Raw genomic sequence first — 15,388 nt, 5'->3', positions numbered from 1 at the left:
TTTGCATGGGTTTGTACATCATGTGGGCCAACATATTGCCATATTGATTGTTGACAAAAATTGTCTGAGAAATGGGTGGGAACAAAAAATGTCAACAACCGATAACTTATTATACACCATTGGAGAGAGCTCAGCGAGTAGGTTTAAAATATAAATTTAAAATGCTTTTAAAATTAAAAATGGCGGCACCAGACAGGAAAATGTGAGTAATTTTTGTGTCATCCCCTCTATTTCCATCGTTAATGGAGCTAAAAATTTAAAAATCACATTAGCTATGCATTATTCGATGCTTATCAAGGAAAAACTATTCTGATTGAAATCTATCATTTACTTTTTGTGTTGAAATTAAAAAATCAATTTTTTTTTGCACTTTGATAGCACGCTTCTTTGTACTAAGTAACTCTCCTTTTGGTGACAAAAGGGTTACTAAATAGTTAGTTAATCTATAAAGGTCATTTATAAATTTTGCAGCGAGAAGTATTTTTTAACAATTTTCAAAGCTGGAGTTGTCCCGGCAAGGAGGTACTCAGAGAGCCGGTGTTGAGGTGGAGGTGGTGGGGAGGTGCCTGCATTGGAGTCTTGCACGGCCCTCACCTGCCAGTCGCTTTCTCCCCAAGACTTTAATTGCTTCTCCAGGAAGAAGTCAGAGTTGCTTCTCCCACAAACTGGAAAGACTCAAATAGACAAAAGTTTTTGATAGTTCCTCAGTTTTAATCCAAGCTGGAGTACTAGAAATTTTTTCAGTTACCATAAAGCTCTCTATTTTAAATTCTACACTAACGACCATTCGTGACTAAGGATCCTTCATCCTGAGTGCCCAGCATTCAGTAGTTGATTTATATAAATAAAAATGATTTATTTAAAATTTGTGAATTGACACCACTCAGATTCTCACTGGCTTGTATGTTTCTAATACAGTCAAGTTTTAAGGCTGGTTGCACAGTGCTGTTGTCAATAAATGCAGAGTGATTTGCTGTTGTCAGATTTCAAGTATCCATTAGAAGTTTCTTGAGCCAAATTTGCATAAACTCTCTCATATAATTGGGTGCCCACTTAGCTATCTCATTTGGAATTTTATTATGGAATGTTACCTTATAAAAAATGAAAATTCAGTGATCACTGAGTGTATATAATGAGTGTGTGTGGGTTTACAAATAATAACAGGTACTGTGGCATATAGTTCATAATGACTTAATTTCTTAAAGGCTTTTATTTCTTAATGAGAGCATCTTCTAAGGAATTTGTTGCCTGTAAAAGTATTTTATTTTAAATCCACTTATTATAACTAGCTAAGGAAACTGAGATTTTTCAATAATTTGGAACAAACAAATTATTAGTAAATGAAAAAGTATATTTTTCATCAGATGACCTTTGATATTTCATTTTTTTTTTAAGGTAAGTCTTGCAATAACAAGGAAGCATCTGTCTGTCCATCTGTTTGTTTGCATATAATAATGCCTTTCTGGCTGGACAGAATATGCTGAAATTTTACATTTCCACTTTTTAATAAAATCTATTAACAGTGTTCAATTTTGGTACAAATTAAAAGAAAAAAAATTGAAGTATCACTACTGTTCTGGAAGGATGGCACAGAAAATATCTTGAGTTGAATCAATAAACGATGTTTTCATTTGGAGTGTGGGTGAACTGCTGTGCAACAACTTTGAATCTTTCATTGGCCACTGTTCTGGATGCTTTTGCCAATGAAAAAAAAAGGGGGGGGGAAGCCTTTTAACATCACTTTCCCTTTTGACCTGTGTGCCAGATTTTTTTTTCATTGCAGCTAATGAAATGATTTCCAAGTTAATGTTTTGTTTATACTCCCCATCCCTAATGTACTATGCTGCATAGCTTTCAGTATAGTACATTACACTAGAACAGTGGTAATTTGCATCTGGTTGTGCAAGTCGTGGTGATCAAGTAACAGTTATGGGACATAGTAACGATATCACAGAGTTACAAAAGGGCATGATTGTGTGAGCTTGTGCATTAGATGCTTCCATCTTGAAAAATGCCAACAGGGCTAGCCGGGTGGGTAAAGTGCCTGCCTGGCAAACCAAAGGTCGGATTCAAATCCCGCCTTGGGCTCGGATCAGAGTAGAAAATGCAAAAACTTTGGGAGGTGCAATATGGCCACAGAAGCCGATGATTAAGGTATACGAAGAATGTGTCGAATGGGTCAAACCACTTCTGCTGATAGAACTATAAAATATTACACATGGTGGATGTTTGTGGCAAGTGAAGGGTGCAGTGCATTGTACAGGCTGAACAGCAGGTCACTGTACAACAGTTCATATCGCAATACAATATGGGGAGTACAAGAACAGGATCCCAAATGACAATGTGCTACTCACTCAGATGTATGGAATTCCACAGCAGATGACCCAAGAGATACCCTCTCCTTACCGCTAATCATGATTGATGGCAAATGCTGTGGTGCAAACAACACACTAGTTGGACACTGGGGAGCTGGAAATGAGTTTGTTAGTTGGATGAGTCCAAATACCAGGTCCAACATGTCCATTGTGCCCACTATCCAGGGAAGTGGTGGTGGTTGCTTAATATGAGGCATGTTTTGCTGGCAAGAACTAGGACCCCTGGTGCATGTGGACCAATGTTTTACTGATAGGCCTACCGCATCTCTTAGAATACCGTGTGCACCCTGCCATGTTGCATTTTTTCCTAGACAGAAACAGGATCTTCAAAGATGATAATGCCTCCAAATTCATTTGACCTCGATTCAATTGAACACTTGTGGGATGTTTTGGAATGGGAAGTGAGGCATATGGACACACAACCTCCATCTATTCCGACACTTTAGAAAGCCTTGCAGGCAGCATGGCAGCAGATCACTATAGTTGCAGATCACTATAGTTGCAAATGGTGACCCAACATGATATTAGTTAGGTGGTCACAATTCAGTGATCACTCATTTTGTTTGTTGTGTGTGTGTGTGTGTGTGTGTGTGTGTGTGTGTGTGTGTGTGTGTGTGTGTGTGTGTGTGTGTGTGTGTGTGTGTGTAACAGTAAATGCAAATGTTAGTTCTGTATAATTATTATTTCTATACAGACTGCTTTCTTTTTATTATTAGGACAAGTAAATCCACGTCTTCCTCGTACTTTTGGAGATGGATTAATTCATATGTCTCATTTTGATTACTTGGTGGATGGGAAAGTAGAGCTGCCAGAACTGAAGCCTGAAACTCTAACTGATGTGGAAATCAGAATTGGCAAACTAATTGCTGAGAACTTGGTAGACAATGGAGCCACTCTTCAAATGGGTAGGTTAAATTTAATCACATTTTATGATTAAAAGCAAAGACAGTTTGAACTCTCTCTTTCATCTCATCAAATATGCAAAAACTCCTGGCACCTGACCATTTTGACCCTATTCAACAAAGGAGTATGCTTCTTTGTTGAATTAGGGTCAAAGGAGTAATAGAGAAACCAAAGGAAAACTTTTCTTGAAACTATTTTGAGTTACATCTGTATGAACAAAGCAGTTTTAGAGTATGAAAGAGCTAATAAAAAATGGAAGCGGGGCAAACCCACATGCCTGCCAACTTTTTAATGTGTCTGTGTGTTATTATCTCTAGGCCTTTATCCCTCTCCTCCACCCCTTTCCTTTTTATATCCAAGAAATATAACTATTTTAATTATGGGAATGAGATAATTCTGCAAAATTAGTTTCAAGCAGTACACAAGATCATTAGTGTCAACTATACCTCTATGTAGTAAATAAAAATTAAAGTGTTTCCATAAATGTAGAAGGCTAGTAAGGGTTATCAGTATAATACACTGGTCACGAACTCTAGGTCTTTAAATACCACTGCTCCTAAATACAAATTTATTTATGTATAAAGAGAAAATCAAGATCATTTTTCAAAAGAAATAAATACATTACAACTGAAAGCATTGAAATTTACAAAATTCAGCATGTACAATAAGTTAAGGCATTCACTATTTTTTGTGTACCTTTAACTGTTCAATGCTATTGAAAAGACTATCCATCAGAAGTTTCTTGAGCCATGTTCACATCAGCTCTGTGGTATAACTGGGTGCACACGTAACTGTCTCATGTTACTTTTATTGTGGAATATTGACCCATAAAACTGTTTTAAAAAAAGATAAAATAAACTCTTTGGTGAACCTCACATAAGAACATGTTTTAACAATGAGATATATACATATATATAATTTCCTCTTTAATACAGTTTCTGAGGAAAAAATACATGCATAATATTACAATAGTATGTTTGAAAAAGATGGTCATGTTTTGATTTTGAGCTAGACATTCTGAATAAAGTTTTACACTTTATGAAACTTCTGGTTGACAGAACATTGTTTGAAACACTAGCTAAAAATATATTTTCATTTCACTTTCACTATATTTTATGAAATATAGTGAAATTATTATTTTGAATTCACTTTCTACAATGAAGCTTTGAACTTTTGTTTTAAAAAAAAAAGGGGAAAAAAGAATTTTTTTTTTTTTCTTTGCTTTGAACATATCCCTAGAATTCCAACATTCAATTTCTGCTGTTCCTTTTCTTTTAAATAAAAATTGATGAACATTGTTGTTTTCTTTAAATTACTTAATTTTGTAATTTTTTGTTACTTTTGTACAAAGACATTTATTTCACCACCTTTTTTAGCATAAATTAAATCATTATTATAAAGTTTCTTTGCTTTTAGTTAAAGTTTCATGTTAAATTTAGTCATTGGCATCTGCTGTTTTTTTTTTTTTTTTTTTTTTTTCATTTTAATTGAAATACAGGCAGTTCCCGATTTATGAGTTTCTTGTTTTTTTGTTTTTTTTTTTCCCTCAAGTATCAACAAAATTGAAAATGTGAACATTAATCGCAAAAAATGAATGTTAAACATTCATAAATACTGCATTTCAAACCACGCAGGTAGCTATAAAATATAGTGTACTTTATGATATTAATCTGTTTCAGAGACACCATCGTATCATGAAAATATTGTAGTGTGAACCCAACAACATTGTTTTTTGGTAATCATCTGAAAACAGATATTGAGCTTCTTGAAAGGGTCCAAAGACAGGCAGGGCAAGATCGGCAAAAGAGTGACCATTTGTCAAAAAATTGAACCCAGTCTTTCTAAACAGGTACCAAGTGACTAAGCCACTATATTGTCATAGACAGTGTTTTTTTCGTAAAAAGAATAGGTGCTGGTACTCATTCTTTGCTATCAGGAAAAATTAAAAATTAAAAGGACATGAAAAGTACAGTAATCTAAAAAAGTATTTCCTGATACTGTTACTTTAGTAGTAATGTTTTTGGAATAAGAACAACAAATTAAGTATATAAAAAATAAGTAAAATGTGTAAAAAAATAAGTAATCAGTAAAAATTATTTCATAATAAAGTTTTTATAGAATATTCCAAATTTTTATTGAGTTCTTATCCAACACACTATGCCGACTTCTTTTCATCTGTTTCTGTCTGTTGCTGAATGACATTTCCGAAGCAGCCACGAATCGACATGTTTTCTGGATCGAAGTGTCACTGGTGGGCCTACAATTTTAAGAAATCGTAGTGAATAAATTGTTTTTGTCATCAACGACGCTCTGGTCAGGGCTGACGATAAGATTCATATGTGAAAATCCTTGTTCACATTCACTTGATGAAATTGGTATCGTACTCGGAGCGTTCATCAAATGCTCTTCAATTTTTCCAAAAAACGTCTTTTCGATTAGGTATTCTCAAAATCCACGAATTGTATCTCTTTCATAGCCTTTGTATCCCTTTCATAGGTCAGAAGCGGGAGTGCAGTAGCACACGCTCTTTGAGTAGACCGGGGTTCAAGACTGCTAAATACGGTCGATCTGCCAACCCGCACTGGACCAGCGTGGCAGATTATGGTCCATTTCCCTTAGCATGAATTGTTGAGGAGGCTTCCATCCTGCAGTGATTTGATAAGGGCTGCAGTTTTTCATTTAACTGAAGCCTAATTGACAATTTTCTAACTTCATTTTCACCAAATGCCAACATTTCATGTTTAGAAGGTTTAATACCTTTGTTGTCCTCATTTACCTTCTCTCATCATCGATATTGTCACTACTTCTTAAATTTGAATTTTTTTTCTTTTCTAAACTGTTCAAAATGTCGTTGTCATTCGGATATTCAGCTACTGTGACCATGTAAACATAGACAGGGAAAATTTACTGGAAAAGTGTGAATAACGCACTTCCGCGAAACAACAGATGATTATTTGTCGAAGTAAAATTAAATCACTCTTGCTCCTAATAATTCTCAAACGGGGCACTTACAGTTGATTCACAGCGGCGTCCAACCTACGGCCCCTGTGGAAAGTGAATACAGCATTTTAAATTTTGCTAATTATCAAAAAAAAAAAAAATATCATTAAATGTTTTGTTTAGTAAGTATAATCTTGTATTCAAAAGAATTCTTGGAATTCAAAAGTACATCACCAAGGGTGTCAAGACTAATACTCAAGATTTCTAAGAGGTACAAGCTAAAGATTATAATGATTTATGCACCAACATCGAGCCATGATGATGAAGAGGTTGAAGAAATGTACACTGAAATTGAGAGTCTTCTAGATGAGCAGAAAACCCACTACACTATTATTATTATGGGGGACTTCAATGCTAAGGTTGGAAAAAGGCAAAACAGCGCAGAAAGAGGAACTATAGGAAATTTTGGAATTGGTGAAAGAAATAAAAGAGGTGAAAGACTTGTGGAATTTGCAGAATCTCAAGGAATGTCAGTAACGAACACTTTTTTCAAGAAAAGGGTGAACAGAAAGTGGACATGAAAGAGTCCAAATGGATTAACAACTAATGAAATCGACTTCATCCTCACTAACAGAAGATATATTGTGACTGATGTTACCGTCCTGAATAAGGTAAATGTTGGAAGTGATCACAGAATGGTAAGATGTACTCTTGATATAGATGTAGGAAAGGAAAGGAAAAAACTGACTCGAGTAAATAATACAAAGGTCTTTGAGATAACAGAAGAGGAGAAAAAGCAGTATGTACGGAACTTAAGAACAAGTATGAGCTTCTGCAGACTGCTGAGGACCAAGATATCGACGAGGAATATTACAACTTTTTGAAAGTGATAAAGCCCAAGAAACCTATAGGGAAACAGAAATCCAAAGAAGAAAAAATTAGTCAAGAAACACTTGTCGTGATGAACCAAAGACGACAAATGAAGAGCAAGAAAAACACTGACAGGGAGAAAATTGAGTATACTGAGTTATGCAAAGCCATTAGAAAGAGACTCAGAGAGGACATAAGAAGATTTAACACAAGAAAAGTAGAACAAGCATTAAGGGAAAACAAAGGATTTAAATCAGCAGCCATGAGCAGTAATACAGAAAGACAAATGATACTGAAACTGAAGAATAGCGATGGTGTACTTATAAACAGCAGAGAAGGCATAATTCAAATAGCAGAAGACTATTATAGAGAATTATACAAGGAGCGAGGGAATGTTACCAGCAGTGGGGAAGATGGATTGCAAAGTAGCAACACATACGACATACCCGATATTCTTCCTGATGAGGTAGAACATGCATTGAAGAAAATGAAGAATCGGAAAGCCCCGGGGGAAGATGAAGTTACTGTAGAGTTGTTAAAATTGGGAGGAAGAGACATAACACAAAAACTGGCAAGGCTCTTCACAAAGTACATTAGAAAAGGTGCGATGCCTAAGCAGTGGAATAATGCAATCATAGTTTTGCTGCATAAGAAAGGAGATAAATCAGAAATTGGAAATTATAGACCAATTAGCTTGTTATCCCATATCTACAAGTTGTTCACAAGGGTCATTACTAACAGATTAGAAAGAATACTTGATGAGAATCAACCGAAAGAGCAAGCTGGCTTTAGGACAGGATTCTCAAATATGGATCACCTTCACGTAATATCACAGCTAATGGAGAAAGCAAATGAATATAAAACACCATTATGCCTGGTATTTGTGGATTATGAAAAGGCATTTGACTCCATACAGCATAAGGCAATGTTTCGGGCACTGGAAAGACAAGGCATACATATTCCATATATTATGATTTTGAAGAAAATATATGAGAGTGCTACATCCTTTATTAGACTAGACAAAGACAGTAGCAAATTTAAAATCGAGAAAGGAGTTCGACAAGGAGACACAATATCTCCGAAGCTGTTTACTGCTGCGCTTGAGGAAGCTTTCAGAAGATTAGACTGGTCGCAGAAAGGAGTCAATGTGAACGGAGAGTACCTAAACCATTTACGATTTGCAGATGACATTGTGGTCATAAGCCACAATCCCAAAGAATTAGAGGAAAATCTTAATCAGTTATGCACAGTTAGTAAGGATTTTGGACTAAAGATGAATATGGCTAAAACAAAAGTAATGATGAACAAGTATGCCACGGAAAGGGAAATAATGATTGAAGGAGCAGTAATTGAAAAGGTGGAGGCATATACTTATCTGGGACAAGTTATTAGCTGTAATAATGATAAATGGCTGGAAGTCAAGAGAAGAATAAATTTTGGATGGATAGCATTCAGGAAATATAGTCACATACTGAAGAGCAATATCCCAGTTTGTCTGAAACGTAAAATAATGAATCAATGTATACTCCCCACCATGACTTATGGAAGTGAAACTTGGGCACTCACCAAAAGAATGGAAGAGAAGCTAAGAACTACACAGCGAAGAATGGAACGAATTATATTGGGAATCAGACTGTTAGATAAGAAGAGAAACACATGGATTAGGCAGCAAACTCAAGTAAAGGACATTCTTTTCAAAACTAAAGAACTAAAATGGTTTTGGGCAGGACACATAGCTCGAAGACATGATGACAGATGGACTAAGAAAATAACAGAATGGTACCCAAGAGGAGCTAGAAGAAAACCTGGAAGACAAAGGCGGAGATGGATAGATGAAATTCATGAGTTTTTGAGTAGTAAATGGATGGCCAGTGCTCAAAACAGAAGGAACTGGAAAGTTGCTGGAGAGGCCTTCATCCTGCAGTGGATTGAAAATGGCTGATGATGATGATGAATCTTGTATTGTATTTAATAAAATTTTTGAATATTTTAAATTTTAGGTTCATCATTATTTTTATTTATTCACTGTATATTCATTCATCTTAAGCAGTGATGCTTTCAGGTTGTAAATTTTCTAAAGTGAGCATTTAAAGGCAAAAGTAAGGTATTTTTTTTTTTTTTTTGAAAAATAAGTCATATTTTTATGATTTTAATAAAATATAAAATAGTGACATAGATTTGTTACACATAGAAGTATTGGGAATTTGCATTTTTTATATATAGCCTGAAAATAAAAAAACCAATGAAACAGAAACTTACTTTTACATTTATGCTGCTAATTAAGAAAAACATAAAATGAAAAGAAGTGCATCCAGTTGATATAGATGAACAGTGCACTGTTGAGTCAGTTTGGTGTCACATAAGCACTGCGAAAGCAATAATAAGAGTAGGAGTGTGTTATAGGCCTAATGACTCGAATGAGTACAATGAACAATTGCACAGAGAAATAGAGTGGGCTAGTAAATCGGAATGTCTTATTATAATGGGGGATTTTAACTTCCCAGATATTGACTGGAACTTGTGGGTTGGTCACTCACACACTAGTCAGACTTTTGTGGATTTATTGGATGATTGTTTTCTGCTGCAGCATCGAGAGGCAACTAGAGAAAGTAATACTCTTGATCTGGTTATCGGCAGTGATCATTCGTGTATTAAGAATTTGCAGATAAAGGAACCACTAGGTGGCAGTGATCACAGTATACTGATGTGGGACTTACTTAAAGATTTAATTACCATCAGGGGTAAAAGAAAGGGTTTTTGCTTCCGTAAAGGTGAGTACAGTGGTCTCCGACAGTTTTTAAATTCTGTACAGTGGAATCAACTGATGATGTTACCAACAGTAAATTCTAAGTGGGAAGCATTCAAGGAATTAATCGTGGAAGCTACTAAAAGTTTCATACCTATTAAGAAATATTGTTCAAGGTTTAGGCCTAAATGGTTATCTAATGAACTAATGAGAAGACTCGTAACAGAGAAGAAAAATGCATGGGATGCATATAAATTATCAAGTGACTCAGAAGCCTATGGCAGATATAAGCTAGTCTGTAATCAGGTGACAAAGGAGGTTAGGCAGGCGAAGGCATATTACGAGAAATCCTTGGCAAAAGATGCTAAGAAAAACAGCAAGGATTTCTTTACTTATATAAACTCTAAAAGGAAGGGGATGAATCAGATTGGTCCACTTGACATCGATTGTTCGACTGTTGATGATCCTGCTCAGATAGCAAACAAACTGAATGAGTATTTTGCATCTACATTCACACATGAGGAATTATTAAGGTTTGAAAATAGCAGAAGGTTATCAAATTGTAGCAGGATACTTAATGATTTTGTAATAACTGAAAGCAAAGTGGAGGAGAAATTGTTGAAGTTAAGCATAAGAAAAGCACCTGGGGTGGATGGGATCTATCCAGTTATATTAAAGGAGGTGGCAAAGCAACTAAGCAAACCCTTAGCTATAATTATGAGAGCATCCTTGGACTCAGGGGAGGTTCCCATGGACTGGAGATGTGCAAATGTATCCCCAATTCACAAAGGGGGGTCGAAGGGTGACACGAGTAATTACAGACCAGCTAGTTTAACTTCTGTTCCGGGTAAAATAATGGAGTCACTGGTTAAAGATGCATTGCAGGATCATCTAGACAAGACTGCAGCCATAATTCAGACACAGCATGGGTTTGTTAAGGGAAAGTCTTGTCTGACAAATTTGATAGGATATTATGATATGGTTACAAAGGAACTGGATGCAAAAAATAATTTTGATATCATATATCTGGATTTCAGGAAAGCTTTTGACACTTTTGCAACATGAAGACTATTGTACAAATTGGAGCAGAATGGTATTAAGGGTAAGTTGCTACAATGGATAAAAGGATGGTTAAGTGGGAGAAGACAGAGGGTGGTAATCAATGGGTGCTGCTCTTCTTGGACTAATGTTATTAGTGGAGTCCCACAGGGTTCAGTGTTAGGTCCACTGTTGTTTTGTATATTAATGAATGATATTGATGAAGGTATATTAGGCTTAATGTCGAAGTTTGCAGATGATACAAAGTTTGGCAGGGTTGTTAATGACAGTAATGGCAGTGTGCTGCTGCAACAGGATCTAGATAATTTGGGCAGATGGGCTAAGAAGTGGCAACTGAAGTTTAATCTTGACAGATGCAAAGTACTGCATATGGGTAGAAGTAACCCCAGAGAAACGTACCAACTGTGTGGTACTACACTTAAGGTGGAAGAAATGAAAAAGACCTGGGAGTAATTGAGCAGTCAGATATGAAGTTTTCTGAGCAATGCAGACAGGCTGCCAGGGCAGGTCATGGGGTTTTGTCAATGATATATAGGAATTTTGCTAGCAGGGAAAAGGAGGTGATTATCCCTCTGTATAAGGCAATGGTCAGGCCACGCCTTGAGTACTGCGTACAGGTCTGGAGGCCTCATTTTAGGAAGGATGTAGATTTGCTTGAGTGTGTACAGAGAAGGGCAACAAGATTGGTGAGGGGAATGAAGGGATCCTCTTAGCAAGAGAGGCTTAAGTTCTGCAAATTGCAGTGGCTGGAGACTAGGCACCTGTGCGGTGATCTGATTGAGGTGTGTAAGGCCTTGAATGGGTTGAGCACGCTGAATTCTGATGGGATCCTTCCACTTGTTCAGATTACGAACCTAAGGGGGCAAAAATTCAAATTAAAAAAAGACAGATGTAGAATAGATGTGCCGAAATTTGCCTTTAGCCAGCGGGTGGTTAATTGCTGGAACAAACTTCCATCTGTCGTTGTGGAAGTTGATAGGTTGAATAAATTTAAGGAGGAACTGGACAGGCATTTGGAGGGAATGGTGTGATATTTTTTTTTTTTTTTTGGCTGATGCTGCATAAGCTCATACACTTGCTTTCTTGCATCACATGCCACTACTACTACTACATGTAACAAGATATGGAAAATGTAATGCACTAATTTTTCTCAAATCACTCGCTGCAGCCCCCGAAAAAAATCTAACTTTGAATATGGCCCCTGTGCGGGAAAAGGTTGGATGCCACTGCAGTAAAAATTGAACCAGAGCCCATTGGGAATATCTCTTGATCTGCTCACTGTTGACCAGCGCGACTTCTCTGTATGTGGGACAGGTGTTTGGATAGGTTTTACAAGGTATCCTTAAGTTGTAGAGTGATAATCCCTTTAGCTCTCTCAATTCTTGCTTAGCAGCAGACAACTGGGCAGCACTAATATCCTAAGTTGCCTGAAGGCCAGAAGTGCATACCCAGTTGTCTCTCCTAAGCCTTTCGTTATATGAAAAAAATTTTCTTCGCTCAACAGAAACTATTTTAAATGTAATTTCCAAGGGGAATTACAAAAAAATTTTGCTATAAAAGGAGTTCGTTAAACAGAAGTCCGACTGAGTCATTTAGAATTCTAAAAATGGTTATAAAGTTTTATATAGAAAATATCTTAACAATAGACAGTGAAAAATGCAAATTTAGTTGAATAACTAAGCTTATTTGAAAATTATGTAGAGTTTAAAAAAAATTTACGGAATATTACAAATTTTGAAGTGTACAGCATCCAAATGTCACAGGTCATTGTTCATAAAAAGCACTGGTCATAGATATATCAGTTTTCAGGCATAGCAGTATTATGTTATTGTAATGCAAACTTATTTTAGGAAATTCATTGTGATATCATTAGACACATTTTAAATTCATCGAAAAAGTTTATTTTGTTGATAAATTGTAGGCTTAAATTATAAGTCCAAAATGACACAATGAATTTCATGTGTTCCTGATATCTGCTGTTTGATGTAAATTGCTTATTGATTGTTAGACAGTTTTTAGTATGATAAACAAAATTTACATTGCTTAAAATAACAATAGAAAAAAAAAAAAATTTTGTCATACCTCTACAATGAAAATATGCAATTCTGGAGGAAATAAATGTGCTGATTCTGAAAATCACCATATTTATTTCCTCCTATAATCACATAAAAGTCTCTATCATGTCTACATCGAAAGATGTACCAATGTTTAATATTAAAATAAAATACATATAATTCAAGTTTGTAATACAGATGTAAAAGATATTATACATTCTCTATAACTTTGGAAAAAATATCATAAATCATAGCAAAATATTTATTATGTTTATTATATTTTAGTTATATTTCAGTAATATATAATCAGCATTACATATTTGTCCTTAAAAATGTTTGCTACTAAGGGATTTTCTATTATATTCCTGCTTACTCTCCCTCACAAGGAACCAGCAGTAATCCCCCATCATCATCATTACAGGATCCCAGAAACTTTGGTACCACTTTTCCATCATGGAAATATTTGGATGAAACTGCTCCTCTCACTCACATCCCCCAGATTTTTGGGAGAAAATTCTCAAGATGGGAATGGAGAAAATGAATTTTCAATGATATTCGACAGCCTGTGTTTTTGTAGCACTCAAGTAAATTAGAAACCAACATTTCATAGTTTTCTTCTTTCGTATTACCCAAAAAACCATGTACTACTGCCTTAAATGATCGCCAAGCTGCCAATTCAACCTCCTTTAACTGGGTTTCAAACACATTGTCTTTTGGGAGTTTTCTAATTTGAGATCCAACGAAAATTCCTTCCTTAAGTTTTAGCATATGTTAAATTAGGAACCACACTTCTCAAGTTTGCAAATATGTTACCTTCTTTATCTAGTCCCTTCACAAAATTTTTCATCAGTTCAAGTTTGATGTACAGGGGTGGAAGAACCTTGTTTGATTGCCCTAAAGGAATATATTTTACATTATATTGTCCAGGTATGAACTTGTTGCAGTGTTGCACAACATAATGTTCTTCTGTTGCACAGCTGTCCAACAAACATAAAAAAACAACAATATTTTGTGAAATACCCCTGCAAACCAATAACCTTAAGATCACTGCATATGTTCCAACCATAATCCTGGTATTTTATAGCATGTAGAACCTTAGACATTCTTTCATGACTTTCTTTAAGTCCAACTGAATGAAACACAAGAACTGATGGTGTTGCCATTATGAAGTAAAACTGCTTTTAAACTTAATTTTGAGGCACTATGATTAAACACCATTCACCTGACTTATGCATGACACCTAGTTCTTTCAGAAGTCCAATAATGTCTTTGCAAAAACACATACTGTCCTCTGTAGCAAAATATTTCAAAAAAATTTACCTCCTGCAAGGGTTGCGGACCACACCCTACTACTGTTTTTGTTTGGAAGATAGATTTACACCCCTGAGAAAATATCACAATCAGTTAATACTTGGAAAATCTTGGCACAGCCTACAAAAATCCTCACCAAAAATGCTAAGTGTGCTCTCTCAAATTGTAAATTGTTGCATTGGAATTTGAACCTAAGAACCATAGGTAGAAGTCTGATTATTTTTATTACAAGAAAACCGAGGCCAGAATTGATTGCTAAAATTAAGAGAATTAGCTTATCTGTTAAAAACAAATCAGTATATCATACATTACTGGCTGGATTGTGTGAAATTGGCATATTTTGGTAAAAAGTAACTTCCTTTATATTTAATAACTGTGACGTGATGCAAAACTATCATGGTGGTCTTTGAAATCTACACGTAAAAATTGGTTGTAAAAATCGTGTTGGCTAGTGTAATGTTTAATTACAGTATACAGCCTACAAAAATCCTCACCAAAAATGCTAAGTGTGCTCTCTCAAATTGTAAATTGTTGAATTGGAATTTGAACCTAAGAACCATAGGTAGAAGTCTGATTATTTTTATTACAAGAAAACCGAGGCCAGAATTGATTGCTAAAATTAAGAGAATTAGCTTATATCTGTTAAAACAAATCAGTATATCATACATTACTGGCTAGATTGTGCGAAATTGGCATATTTTGGTAAAAAAGTAACTCCCTTTATATTTAATAACTGTGACGTGATGCAAAACTATCATGGTGGTCTTCGAAATCTACACATAAAAATTGGTTAAAAACAGTATTTAAGTTCTTGGATGTAAAAATCGTGTTGGCTAGTGTATTGTTTAATTACATCATCATGTGTACTCTCATTCAATATAGGTTCAGTATACCCATAAATAAGATAGGTTTTTTTTTTGGGGGATTACAGTAAACCCCCGCTATTCGCAGGGGTTACGTTCCTGAGAAATGTCGCGAATACTGCATTGTGGCTCCCATAGTAATAAATGGGTTCCGTTCCAAAGTATGAAATATATAAGAAAAACTAGTCTAAAATTTTGTCTATGTATGTATTATATGTACCTTCATAATATGACTATGTACATAGACAGTACATAGTGAAATGCAAG

General features: G+C 35.4%; 1 protein-coding gene across 1 annotated transcript in view; it reads left to right on the top strand.

Annotated features, from left to right (window-relative positions):
- LOC150090656 (succinyl-CoA:acetate/propanoyl-CoA:succinate CoA transferase) overlaps positions 1–15,388 on the top strand; it is a 126,046-nt gene that overhangs the window by 63,656 nt on the left and 47,002 nt on the right. The window contains exon 4 of the mRNA XM_090372041.1: positions 3,092–3,280. Within this exon, the coding sequence (XP_090228167.1) occupies positions 3,092–3,280 (189 nt within the window). The remainder of the gene's footprint in view (positions 1–3,091; positions 3,281–15,388) is intronic.

Source organism: Mastigoproctus giganteus, chromosome 1 (assembly GCF_048544385.1).
Source record: "Mastigoproctus giganteus isolate SK-2022 chromosome 1, ASM4854438v1, whole genome shotgun sequence".
Classification (NCBI taxonomy): domain Eukaryota; kingdom Metazoa; phylum Arthropoda; class Arachnida; order Uropygi; family Thelyphonidae; genus Mastigoproctus; species Mastigoproctus giganteus.
Note: the sequence above shows the minus strand (reverse complement) of the source record. Positions and strands in the feature narration are given on the sequence as shown.